The following is a 12,940-nucleotide window of genomic DNA, read 5'->3' on the forward strand; positions in this document are numbered from 1 at the left end:
AAAAAAAAAAAAAAAAGGAAAAAATTGACAAGTTCGGGTTAATTTGTTTACAGAAAAGACATCTGCATGAAGTAGCAGTTTTTACATTCATAAAGGCTGTTGAAATGTGAAAGAGCCTTTATATAGGAAATAGGGAAATACGAACAAAAGAAGGGCTTAAAGTGGGCTTTTGGAATGGGTGTAATATRCTTCTAAAAATTATCTGTCAATAATGATTTTGAAGCACTGGATCACATTGTCTCATGAGGTTGTAGAATCAGCCTCTCTTGATATCTTTATGAACAACTGAAGAAAAATCTGTCTAGAACTGATCGAAAGTTATCGGTTCTGCCTGGGAGTAGTGAATTGGAAAAGATGATCTCCTGAGTCTATTACATTGCTGGTTGCATGGTATTTTGACATGCATATAGGATGCCTCATGGTCTTTGTACAGTAAGTGGAGTCTTTTCTATTTTTTAAGTATCCAGTTGCCTTCTTTTATGTAAGTTTTCTTTATTAGACATCAGATAAAATAAAACCCCCCACAATTAAGCACTTTTCCCCTGCCACAGGAAATAAGGCATATTGCAACATAGCATTGCCTCCCTTAAGCCTATCCTTATCGCCAAACACAGCAGCTACCTCATCACCAGCTACAACAGTCGACAATTTCAAGGGCTTCTTTTGTAGCCTTCGGACACCTCATAAATTGAGATTTGGCTGTATTTGAAAAATCCCCCTAATCGTGTGATGGCCACAGTTGGGGCTATCAGAGCCACCTTCCCCATAAATGTGTGTTCTTTAAACCTAAGAAAATTTCCAGAAAATGCTGTCTGTTATTAAACCAGCCACAAATATGTTGACATGGCTGGCATTTCCCTTAGGGTGCTGCTGCTTTATTTAGTGCACTRACTGTGTGTCCTCAGTGGTCTCCACATCCTGAAATAAATAAACTCGGCTGAGAATTCATCTGAAGGTAAAGATCAAAACCTTTTAAACTTGTTTAGGGAGAATAACCTAATTTTTTAGGGGAACTTGAACTGTGAGTGTTTTCTGCCAGTCAGTAATGATCAAATACGACCTCCACTGGAAGAAAGAAGCCCTGTAGATATAGGTGCTCTTTGAGAGTAAAGAGTAGTCTAAAGGAGTCCTGGAGGGGGACAGCTAGTGATGAATGCAGCCTTGCAGGCTGCAACAGATGCATTGGAGCCTGCCTTCTGGCTTGTGCTCCTGTGGGGGTTACAAGGAAAGAATTTTGGTGACAAGTTTCACGCGTTTGTTATGAATGATACACCATTCAAGCAAACCTGTAAGCACGGTTTAACAAAAGGACTAAGAATAACACTGTCAGAAAATGACTAATAGTGCATGTCACTACCTCAGTATATTGGCATATTTGGTGTACAGTCAGGCTAAACAAGAACCTCTCTACAGGGTACTTAATATTGATGCTGCTGTGCTTTATTTCGCTTGGCATTGCTGTGCCAAATGCAATTCTTTTCCTGTTTCTTCTCCTAATGCCCAGTTCACCCCCTTCTTTACCCACATGAGTGGGCAAAGTCTTTCAGTAGTGGGAGGGCCTCCTAGTTCCATCACAGAGCTGTAGAGGCAATTTTCTGYGAGAAGGAAAGGAGAGGCTTCTACTCCCTTTGTTCCCGTCCCCACATAGGAAAGGGAGGAGGTGCATCTTCATTCCAACTTCAGTCTGAAGAGATACAGCAAAAACATACACCATGGCAGATCAAGAATCGTAATGCTTTCCTGCATCATTCCATTACTCTCAATTCAAAGTATGTGTTTCAGGCACTCATGAGCCCAAATTTTCTGCTGTATGCCTTTCTCTTTCCTAGTTTCAGGTCTCCTCTACCCTTTCCTCTACTCTTTGTGATTAATCTCTAGGCTTACAGAAAAGATCAAGATGCAGCAAGGCTATAGTTACCATGTCAGTCTATTACCAGTTGGATCTTTGAAGCCGGTTGACTCCCCTCTTGTTCAGACCTATGGCTGTCTTTATCTGATGTCTTATGTGGCTAGCCAGAGGGAGTCTGCATCACCCAGAAACAGTATTTCTACTTTTTTTTTTTTTTTTTTTTTTTTTTTTTTTGGTAAGGACAAAAGTCAAGGTGACTACAAATCCCTGCTGCCAGCACTTGACTGTCATCCCTCCTACAAAGGCAGCTGATTTGTTAACCATGTGACACTGTTTCTAGGGCAGCTAGTGTTGGCAGTGCTAGATTAGGCCAAACAGTTTGTCTTCTCCAAACCTAAAAGCATAGTGCAGCCTTGGCTAAAAGAGTATGTGGGTAAAATTTAGATCCCCTTGCAGAAATGCTCTGGAACTTGCCTAATGCCTGTAATTGCTCTGCATTTTTTTCATTAGAGTACAGATATAAAGGAAGGTTGGAACACAAAAAGAATGATTAACACAGATGGCTAGTCTATCATTTCTAGGACCAAATTTTGAGTTTAGACAGCTAGATTGATGAGCACTACTGGTAGAGAGTATTCCTGACAGGACAGGAAAGGTTTCCTCAGAAAAATATGCAGGGAAAGATGAATATATATATTTTTTCAGTTGGAAGCCTAAATCAATGCATGTCTGATACGAGCATAAGTTCCAAAAATAATGGATGACATATTGTTTCTGAAATATGTTGGACTAGTGTTGAACTTTCACCGAGTCCATCTGCTGCCTGTGTCTGCCTATGCTGAGAAGTGATAATTACGTTCTGTTTGCACATTCCATAGTGCTGAGCCTCGGGGAGAATAGATGGAGTGAAGGGCAAACCTGCACTACATTTTACAAGCTTAATCAATTCATGTGCTTCAAAGATTGAAAAGATCTTGGTAGGGAGGAGTGACTGCTTGACCTAGACTCACTTCCAAAGCCATACCCAACCATAGCTGTCACATGGGCTGCAGAGTAGCTGAATGTGGTGACCACATTGCTTGTTGTGTTAAAGAACTGAAAGCACCAGCTTGATAAGTCCACCTACGTGCAGGTGTAGCTTTGGCTTTGATATTATCATCAGTGATGATAGTTTTATAAACTAACTGTTTAGTAGATAGATCAGCACTGAGCAACGAACAGCTATCTAATGCTGGACTGTACATAGGCTTTTTCATCACCATCAACTCTACCAAATGGATGCTATTGTAGGCTACTGCTTAAAAAATCTGCTCTTTTTGATCTAGATAGGATATTAGTATCATGAAAATCATCCAATCTTTTTTACTTATCTTTTATACAGTTTCCAGAAACAATTCAGGGTTTCTCATTCCAGGAATGGTGCTTTTGGGTAACATTCTTACTCTTATCTTTCTTTTGCAGAAAATATTCACTGTAGCAGCTGAATAAGCAATTATTACATCATGCAAGTCTAAGGTTATACAGATTTTAACCACATTTCTAGCTTTGAACTCCCACACAGTATGAGAGTCCTGTTAAGATTAGCAAACTACCTTTTTAAAAACAACCATATGCTTCTATGCATTTTGCCTATGTAAGCATAGTTCATAGTTAGTGCATGAATGCATTATGTGCACAAAAATTTAATTTGTATGACCTTTAATTGCTTGTTATATAATAGTGTATATCTAATAGTGAATATATAATGCTATCTTTTGTCTTCATGACAGCTTTCATAAGACTAGAGATGTGAGTTCCAGCTGTGCTTCTACTCTCCTCTTCCTAAGACTCCTGAAATCTCTCTCACTATACTGCAGATACCATCTTTACATCAGGACAGGCTTCCCAGCTATGATCATACTGACATGCAGAGTTTTCAAGACTCAAGTACCTTTAAAAAAAGTATGTGTATGCTACACATACTATTGTATAGGGACAAGATGGTGCTGCATTTCATTTTATTCAAGATAGTCTTGGATTTTCTCCTGCACCAGTCAGTTAGCTTGGAAAACTGCTATATCTGAGTGAAAATAAAATAGGCACATTACCATCATCTTCATCTTTTTCTGTCTCATGATATCAAAAAGCTGAATGATTTCTTCACAAATTTACAAAGTAGACCACACTGTATATCTATGTTTCTTCCTCCAAATAAGAAGAGCACATTTTAGCTGAACACAGACAATATCATTGGTCTTTCCCAGAAATGTCTTGTCTCTCAGATTCCTGGGATTTCTCTGGCTGACTTGCCTGCAACGTTATGCACTTAATGTAGCAGTTCAAGGGGCACCAGGTTCAGAAGAGCAATGCTGTAATTACTATTTGATCTTTTCTGGCATGCCAGGGCTAAGGAGTGCTGTGAGCCAGTCATCTGCAGTAAAAGGCACGTGGTCACATTCTGAGAAAAAGAAGTCATCACTTCCTGTGCAATGAAGTGAGATGTATATTTTTTGAGATGGTATAATCAGAACAGTTTTTGTCATCTGCTTTTCACTACCCCTGCCTTTCAGATGCTGGGCATTACAAAGCTTTAGTTAGGAGAACTGAGGACAAAGTATGGCCATCCCATACTGCTGGTCCCCTSGGGAGAGCACAAGGAGGCACAAGTGGCCCTGATATAATTTGCTTGCCCAGAGACTTCCAACAGGGAGCCACATGTATATGCACATGTATGGTGGAGTCCACAACACTGGAAAAATACAGTTGTGAGACACTAAGTCTGTCCTGTTCCTAAATGCTCACTAAGAACTCTTGATGCCAAAAAAGTCAAAATTGATTGCGGTGTGATCAGAATTTGACCCCAGAAGTGTGAGATGAGCAGCTTCTGGGATTTTGAAAGAGTAGACATGTGCCCATGAATGGCCCAACTGCAAAGCAAAACTAGAGAAAATGTTTTTCACTCTTTTCTTGTTATGCTTTAGGAGAGCAGCCTTGAGGGTGGAGCCCTTTATTTTACTGCTTGTTTTTCACTTCCCCCTATTCTCCAGAGGTCTCTGGTGAGCTCTTTGGAGGATATGATTTGTGATGTCATGAAAAAAATGAGTCTGGATTGCAGTTCTCCCTCAGCAAGCTCTCCCAAATCCTTCTTTGTCTGGATACACTCCTACAGACTAGGTTGCTTTGCTTGGCCTGCTTTGAATTCTTGAGTTATTTGGTTGGAGTAGAGGTGTGTTGCCAGAGCTGGGAGGGAAGGATCAGTGTCTAGAGCCAGGGATTGTCCTTCTGGGGAGGAACTTGGCTAAAGACCCTTTTGTAAAAAGCCCTGCAAAACCTTATGGCCAGCTCTGCACTTGAATTAAATATGAATCATTTTTCAGCAAGAGGATAATTAATGGCAGACAACAGCACTAAAAACATGGTTATTTGTAACACATTGTACAAAATTTGATGCATCAAATGTTTGTTAGCAGTACATTGGCAGGCAGAGAGCATCAGACAGTCTCTCTATTCCCAAAGAAGCCATCAGACACTACAGATCAAATTCATGGCTTTCACCACAGGCAGATATTTACAAGACTGATTCTCTCTGTAGCATTATAAACTACAATTAGCTTTCAGACACTGGCATGAATTCGGGACACACTGAGGAATTCAAGAAAAATAGCTGCCTTGACCTCAGAGAACAGAATTTTGCCCATTATTTTGGGTATGTAAGTGAGTAAGGCTAGAAGGATGGCCTCTGTCAGAGTACAGAGCTCTGTTACAGACTAACATTTGATGTAATTCCCTTTATAAATTTAATGAGTTTCTTATTTAAAAACCCCTGATTTACTTGCTCCCATAATTCTGATTGTTGTTAACTGCTGAAATATTTGTTGACATGAATCACATCCTTTCACATGCTTTACTTATCTAGACTGAAAATGCTGTGTTTCTTACAGCTTCTTCTTACGTAATAGTCCTTTGATTCCACTGAGCATCTTCCTGGCCTTTTTTTACACTTTTCACATTTTGATTTGATCTTTCTTAGAGGGGGATAGACAGAACTGTACTCATTATTCCAGAGCTTTGCACAGTGGCATGAATAACTACCTTAAGGGAATGTGTTGACTCATTCATCTTAAAATTTCTTTCTCTTTGTGTCTTTTTCTTCTTCTTCTTCTTCTTCTTTTTTTTTTTAAACTTTGTGCTTTGAATTGGTAGGCTGGAATCACCAGTCAGGAACGTAGATTGTATGTGGATATTTTCTCTGAAAGCTACTGAGTTAGTGGGAAAGGTTAACTTCTGTACTTGCTTTTAGCTGCTTTTCACATTCCTGCATTTGAAGATCTGCCAGGTGAGGTATTTGTATGAACTCCTAATCTGTTTCAGACAGAATGACTGTGATCATAAACAAGTTAAATAATAATTCCACTTACTTTGACTACAACAGGTGCATGCACATGCCTGTACAGATGGGTGTAAATGCGTGTACAGATGGAAAGAAGCTGTAACCTCCAGACAGCAGGAGCAGCTGGGGAATGATAACTTTCTAACTAGTATAGGGAGATCTGGAGGAGGTAGACATTTATCCTTACCAGACTCTGCAGGAAGTGATTTATGAAGATCGATAGTCTTGAATATAATGCTACTACTTATTGAATTTTGCACCTTGTAGGTGTGCTTGGTGCAGAATTATTAAAGAGACTATCCTGAGAGGTATTGTAAGATCCGGTGTCAAGAGCTGGCTTGGAAATGACCCAATGTATATTGCCTGGTTTGTCAAGAGCTTCCCGTGCAATTTTGGGCAAGTTATTTCATCCATCTATACTTAGCTTCTCCGTCAATAAGAAGTAAATGAGATTTGCCTTCAGCTGTGCAGTGTTTTGAGACCTACCGATGAAAAGGTCTTAACTATTTTTCATTAGAGTAATCAATGATCAGAAAGCATATGAAGCAGAGAAAACGTTAGGAAGCTGCCCATCAAGATAAGCAGCTTTCTTTATACAGACTCTATATCTGTTATACAAGGAGCTGTCTTATGTCTGGACTGTAAGATAATTAATAGGAAAATGTGACTCTTGTTTTATTCCAAGTTTTAATATACCTGCTGTGCGGTGAACTTTTGCACTTGGAATATGAAGCAGACATGTAGTGCTTGTCAGTTCATTAACAGTGTTTACTTTTCTTGAATTAGGCTTTTGCAAAACTCGTATACTGCACAAATAATTATCTTCAATATGGCTTACCTCTGACTCTGAGGATTGAAATCAATTGTCATCTACATTAACTGTTCTTTAATATGTCAAGTAATAAAAATACATTCTTTTGTTTCTGTTTCTCCATACAACACTTTCGCATTTGTAGACATACTTTAGATTAAGACAAATTAGCTGGAGAATAACACCAGGAAAAAAGTTCTGTAAATTAACTTGACTCTAATTACAAGTTAATTTACAGAACTTTTTTTCCTGAAGTTATTATCCAGCTTATCTGTTTTAATATGTCTTTCATATCAGATAGTTATTTGACTTATCCTATATTATCCAGGATTTAAAAAGGTTACTTATTGCTACTACCACCTTTGATAACAAACGAGTACAATCTGACAGATCCTTTTATTATGCAGTACTCTATCTGAGCTGTTTCATGCTGGAGTAGTAGTCCCTTATCTGCATCTTTATATGGAAGGATGAGGGAAGCTGCAGTTTGCTGCACTGAAGAAGAAACAGATGCAGTACTGGGGCTGATTATAAGGTGCTTATGGATGCCTTACTTGGCCATGGCTGCCTTTTGGAAGGGTGTGCAATTCTGTCCCTATACAGGAGTGGGAAAAATGAATTGTCCCTCAATTCTTTTTAACTGGCAGACGCCATACCAGTTACTAAGGTCATATTAGATGTATTGTTGTTTTTTTCATTCTTTCTTTCTGCAGACCTGTCGATGGAAGAATGCTGCAATGAGGGTGTTGAGTGGGCAAATAAAAACAGAAGATGTGCTTCTCTACCATTAGCTTCCAAATCCAGAGAATGCAGGTATGTAATTATGAGTTATATATTATACTATAGTTTATATTTTTATATAAAATCATGGAGAATGGCAGGTATGAAAGCTGGTAATAAAATGAGGCACCTAGCTCTTGAATCTAAGTTTTCCAAATTCATGTCTAGCTTTGGAGAAACCTAAATTCCTTAAGCACCTACTTTTCTTCCATTAAGTCCTTTAAATTTCTGCTGTTGGTCTTGTGCAGAATCACCCATCTCTAACTTGTTCAGTATATATTGTGTCCATTAGCCACAGCATGTTTTTCAAAACAGGGGTTCTTCCACTGTACACTACTCTCAGGGCTTAGACTGTGTCTGCAGTCAATGTATTTCAGCATGGCTCTACTAGTTTCAGAAAAGATTCGTTGATTTACACTGACTGCAAATATAGTTCAGCAGTGATGCAAAGACCTGTGAAGAAGTCTGTCAAGAACCAAAGCAGATACTGTATATACATAATCAACAGATTGCATAGATATATGTGTATGTATGCATGACAGCCTTTTAATACTGTTTCTCCTGTGGGGAGCTAAGCAGTTAATTGTCCTGAAGTTCTTATATTCCTCGCTGAGCGAACTTAATCCTTAAGACAAGGAGATCCCTAGTTACCTAGAATATCTAACTTGTGTCAAATGCATTGGGCTGTAGACAAAAATAACCTTTAGTTAATAAATAGATTTCTTAATTCTACCAATATTAATAGGATACTAATTTATATTATGCAATCTAGGAAATGATCTAATGGAGTTAAATCTTAAAGTTATGGTATGGTAATATTTTGGTTATACTGAATCTCTTAGATTACTGGATACATACATATTCTTTTGTTAATGATACTTTGCATTATTTTTGCTGTTAAATACGCTTGTTACATTTAATTTGTGGAGGTAATTATTTGTAGCTGGTAGTTTGAAAGGCAGCTGCACTGAGGATTATTTCTCCATTTAGAACACATTACCTTGTGCTCCTGTATCTTTTCAAATGAATTGCAAAGTGATTTAAGCTTGGTAATCATAAAAGTGTTGGAGGGCTCTTTGTTATGGAAAGAATGTGCCTTGCAGTCAAGTCTGTCCATGTTTTCTGACTTTTGCATTTTTATTGGCATTGAAAGTCGTCTGTTAGGCAGAAGAATTGACAGATAGGACTTAAATCCCAATTAAGGAAATACTTGAAGAGTCAGAAGAGTTATAGACAAAACAAAGACGGGAAAAACAGCAAACCAAGTTTATTGAACAATCTGAGAGCAAGGATCTTTATAATTTAACAACTGTTTGATTAATGTGAGTTGAGATGCTGCTGTAAATGTAATTCATTGCTTCAAAGGTTGCAATTTTAGAGAGCCTTTAGGCCTTCATAGGAAAACAAACAAACAAAAAAGTTACTAATATTTCATTTAGCTTTTATGCATAGACAAAAAGATCCTAGGAAGTATGAATAGGCAGCAAATTATAGCCTAATGAATTAAACTATAATGATGTATGGGCAAATTAATAATGGGTAAATTGACATATTCAGTATGTTGGACTGGGCAGTAAGATGGGTGAACACTTTGCTAACAAATATAGGAGAGGATAGATTCAGTTCAGATGCATCCACTCATGATTGTAGCCTAAATAAAGATAACTCCACTTGAAGCATGGCTGCTCTCTAAAAAATTACTAAGTAAAGTGGCACCTTTGACTGCTTTCTTTAATGGCAATGTTATTTTATTCCAGTTGTGATCACAAACTGGCATTTCTATGAAAGCTATGTCAGAATCACTTTCTCATGCCATTTCAGAAACAAAATACGTGTCAAATTCTCCTCCTAGTTGCCCATGTAACTTGAGTCAAAATATACAGTGAGGGAGAATGCTTCCCTTTTCTAGTACACTAGATTGATTCTACATTGATTTTGTAAAAGTTTTCCTATTGCACAGAGATGTGAACAAAACCAAACTCCAATTCATTACATTTTCTGAGGTGTAAATAGGGGAAAATATTTAGAAAGGAATTTTTCTAATGGCTCAGGATGCTTTATTGGTTACAGATTTTCAACAGAGCTTGCTTCCTATTTAGATACCTACATGTAATGGGAGCTGTGGGGAGGGAGGTGCGAGGAGAGGGCAGAACAAAATCTGGCTTTTATTTAGTTCCTTAAGCCACAGTTGGGATCTTTTGAGTAGCTAGTGCAGGATGGTGTTGGACAAACTGTAAATCATCTGACTTTGGATGCTTTTAAAAAATGTGACCAACTGGGAGTTTAATCCTGTATTACTTCGTGCCAAAGGGAGCTTTTTTTGCCTGTGTATTTCAGTATGGATTTGCAGGGTTGGCAGTTGAACATAAGGGAAAATACCATGGGAAGTGAGCAGATTTGATGAAGTTGCTGAAGTAAAAATGATTTTACACAGTTAGATTGCAAAGCCAGTGCAATATAAAAAAGGTTGGATGTAAGCAATACTTTTCCCAACATGCTTTGCAAGAATTGGCCTGCTGGTTTTTGAATCCTCTGCTTAGAATAGTAATAACATAACAACATTTCAGATTCAGTCACTCCCTCTAAGCACAACCACTTTTAGAGTTTCTTTGCCTTTCTAATCACCCTTTCTTTTCTGTGGATAAGGAGTAAGCTGCCGTATTGAGTCAGAAGTACCCACCTAACTTTTTTCAATCATTTAAAGCACAGTTTATAGCAATCAAGGAGAGGTTCCACACAAACACGGTCACTCTAATACCTACTTTGCTTCCTAGAAAGGAAGGTTATGGATTTCAACATCACTTCGTGACCCATCCTCAAAAGTCTCTTACCATTCTTGAAGGACTTRCCATATGTATTTTCTCTTTTGCTGTCTCTGTGAGCATCGCTCACTCAACATGGTGCAGTTCTGACTGCCAGTGTACTCGCTTTCTTATTCTATACTGCAGCTGAGCCGGGCCCCAGTCTGAAGTTCCCGGGAATTCATAAGGTCTGTCTGGCAACTGTTATTCAGTTACATTTAAGTTGAAACAAGGCTCCCGCATCAATGTCCAGCCATGTGTGCAATGTCATATCATGGTTGCTTTTCCTAGAAATGAGTGTGTGTCATGACATCATCACTCTGAAAATGACAGTATCTTTCTTTGTGCCTTCATGACCAGTAAATATGAGTGTAGGGTTTTACTGAACGGTATCTTTGTGTCTTTCACTGTCATAACACCAACTTTTTGTCCATTCATCTATTTCCTTTTGGTATGGTCAAGTTCACAGCAGCTGGAAACAGCTGCCATTTGTTTTTGGAACTTAACCTGCCCAATCAATCTTCTTCTTTTCAAAATATATAACTTCCCCTGCCCAGAGCTTTTAGCAAGTGAACTTAATTCCTGGGCCAGAAATAGCGTATCTCTGTATGAGACTTGCATGCCTTCAGCACTGTCCAAAATTTTTTTGGAGTTACACTGGGAAGGGTATTATTGATTAGTAGTGTTGCAAGAGTGCATAAAAGAAGGAGCTACAGAACATTCAGCAAGGTGCTGTACAAACACAGAAGGAAAAGACAGTCCTTGTCGCCAGGAAGAGACAAGAGGCAGTTCTTGGATACAGACTCAGACTGCAACAGGAAATAATAAAAGAGTGTTCAGAATGTTAAGTGCCAGATGCTTAACTGTTGATAGATATTTATTGATTTATGTTATTGTAGGCCTGGAAGAGCCTGAGATTCTGGACATCAAAGTTATGACAGCTTTATGTCTGAAAAAGCTGTTTAAAGTTATTTTGGGAGAAGTTGTCTTTATCAATCATTATCTTTTCTCTGCAGCCTGCTTAGCATGTCTTACAGTCATTAAGATTTTGGCTTAGCAGTCATAAAAGGATAAAAGAACAGTGGGCTACATTGTCAGGGTTTTATTGCCACTCATTTGGGATAACTTACTTATTTCACTTTGTGAATAATGTCAGAATAAGTCCTTTATCTGCCACAATATTATCAGTATTTTTTCTCTATGTAATACATAATTCAATATAATTTTACCTTTTTCCTGCAAGAATACATTTATTAAGTAAATTTTCAATTGCAGCTGATTAATTTTGAGCTTTATTAAATCAATAATTTTTACTTGAGTCCTTTGTCAATATAGAGTATGTGATCAAAAATGCATATTTTCATTGTTGAGGCACTTAACATTATTTTAATTCATCATATGTGTCATTCATAATACCAGATCTTGCTCTTAATTTTCCTACATTCAACTGTGTTACATGTTAAACTTTGAACTGAGAGGAGTAAGGATGGAAGATGCAGCTTGTCTTTGCAAAATAATTTGGGAGTGGAATCATTTCCTTTTTAGTTTTAGTATTTTCTGTCAAAGAGAAGGCCTTCCATTATCCACATGAATAACACTGGAGCAATTTCAAGACAAGCTAACAAGTATAAGGAATGAGGCAGAGGATAATGAAGGGTTTTTATTATCTAAATTAGGCTGGCAGCAAACAAAGAAAATGTTTTAAGACCAAAGTTAAATTTTAATACTTTTTTGGAAAGAAATTGAAATAACAAGTGATTAGGAAATCCATAATGGTCTAGGAGTGCACCCTCTGGGGAGGATAATATTAAAGGATTGTGGAGGTAGGTGGACATACAGATTTTCAGTGGAAAGTTACTCCATGAAAATCAGGAAGATTCATTAAATTGTAACAGAAAGTAAACCTTCAAAGCTGGTTCTTATATTAATCTAATTGGAGTAAAATTYGTAAGGTTTCACCTTTTCAGATTTAGATTTTTTCAGACAGCTATGCTTTTACGGGTTGAAGATTGTATGCTTGTCCAAGCATTAACAGAATTATGTTCATATCCAGTCCCTAAAGTACAGTATTTACATGTATATGTCTTACACTAATAATCAGCACATTCAGATATTTGACTTGAGTGCTCAGATAATCAAAACTGTCAGACAACCCATGCTAAGTTACAGACAGTGGGGACAACTGCATCAGCAGTGCACCAGCAAAAGGCTCTGTCAAATGCAAAAGAAAGTTACTGGAGGGGAAAGGTTATAGTGAATGTTTCTTTTTATTATTAGCATGCATTTATAACATTGATAGATGCAAATACGATCCTTTTTATAAATAATCC

The 12,940-nt window shown here is 37.8% G+C and overlaps 1 protein-coding gene across 5 annotated transcripts in view; it reads left to right on the forward strand.

Annotated features, from left to right (window-relative positions):
- The window catches only part of FBLN1 (fibulin 1), a 79,570-nt gene that overhangs the window by 6,316 nt on the left and 60,314 nt on the right, over positions 1-12,940 (forward strand). For 4 of the 5 annotated variants that reach the window (XM_085324453.1, XM_085324454.1, XM_085324450.1 and 1 more), the window contains exon 2: positions 7,743-7,842. In XM_085324453.1, coding sequence (XP_085180579.1) covers positions 7,743-7,842 — 100 coding nt within the window. Of the gene's footprint in view, positions 1-3,689; positions 3,791-7,742; positions 7,843-12,940 lie in introns of those variants that run through there. The other variant, XM_085324452.1, reaches the window with a different exon arrangement.

The sequence above is a fragment of the Rhea americana genome, unplaced genomic scaffold (genome assembly GCF_003343005.1).
Source record: "Rhea americana isolate MKP2758 unplaced genomic scaffold, rheAme1 scaffold_91, whole genome shotgun sequence".
In the NCBI taxonomy this organism is placed as follows: Eukaryota; Metazoa; Chordata; class Aves; order Rheiformes; family Rheidae; genus Rhea; species Rhea americana.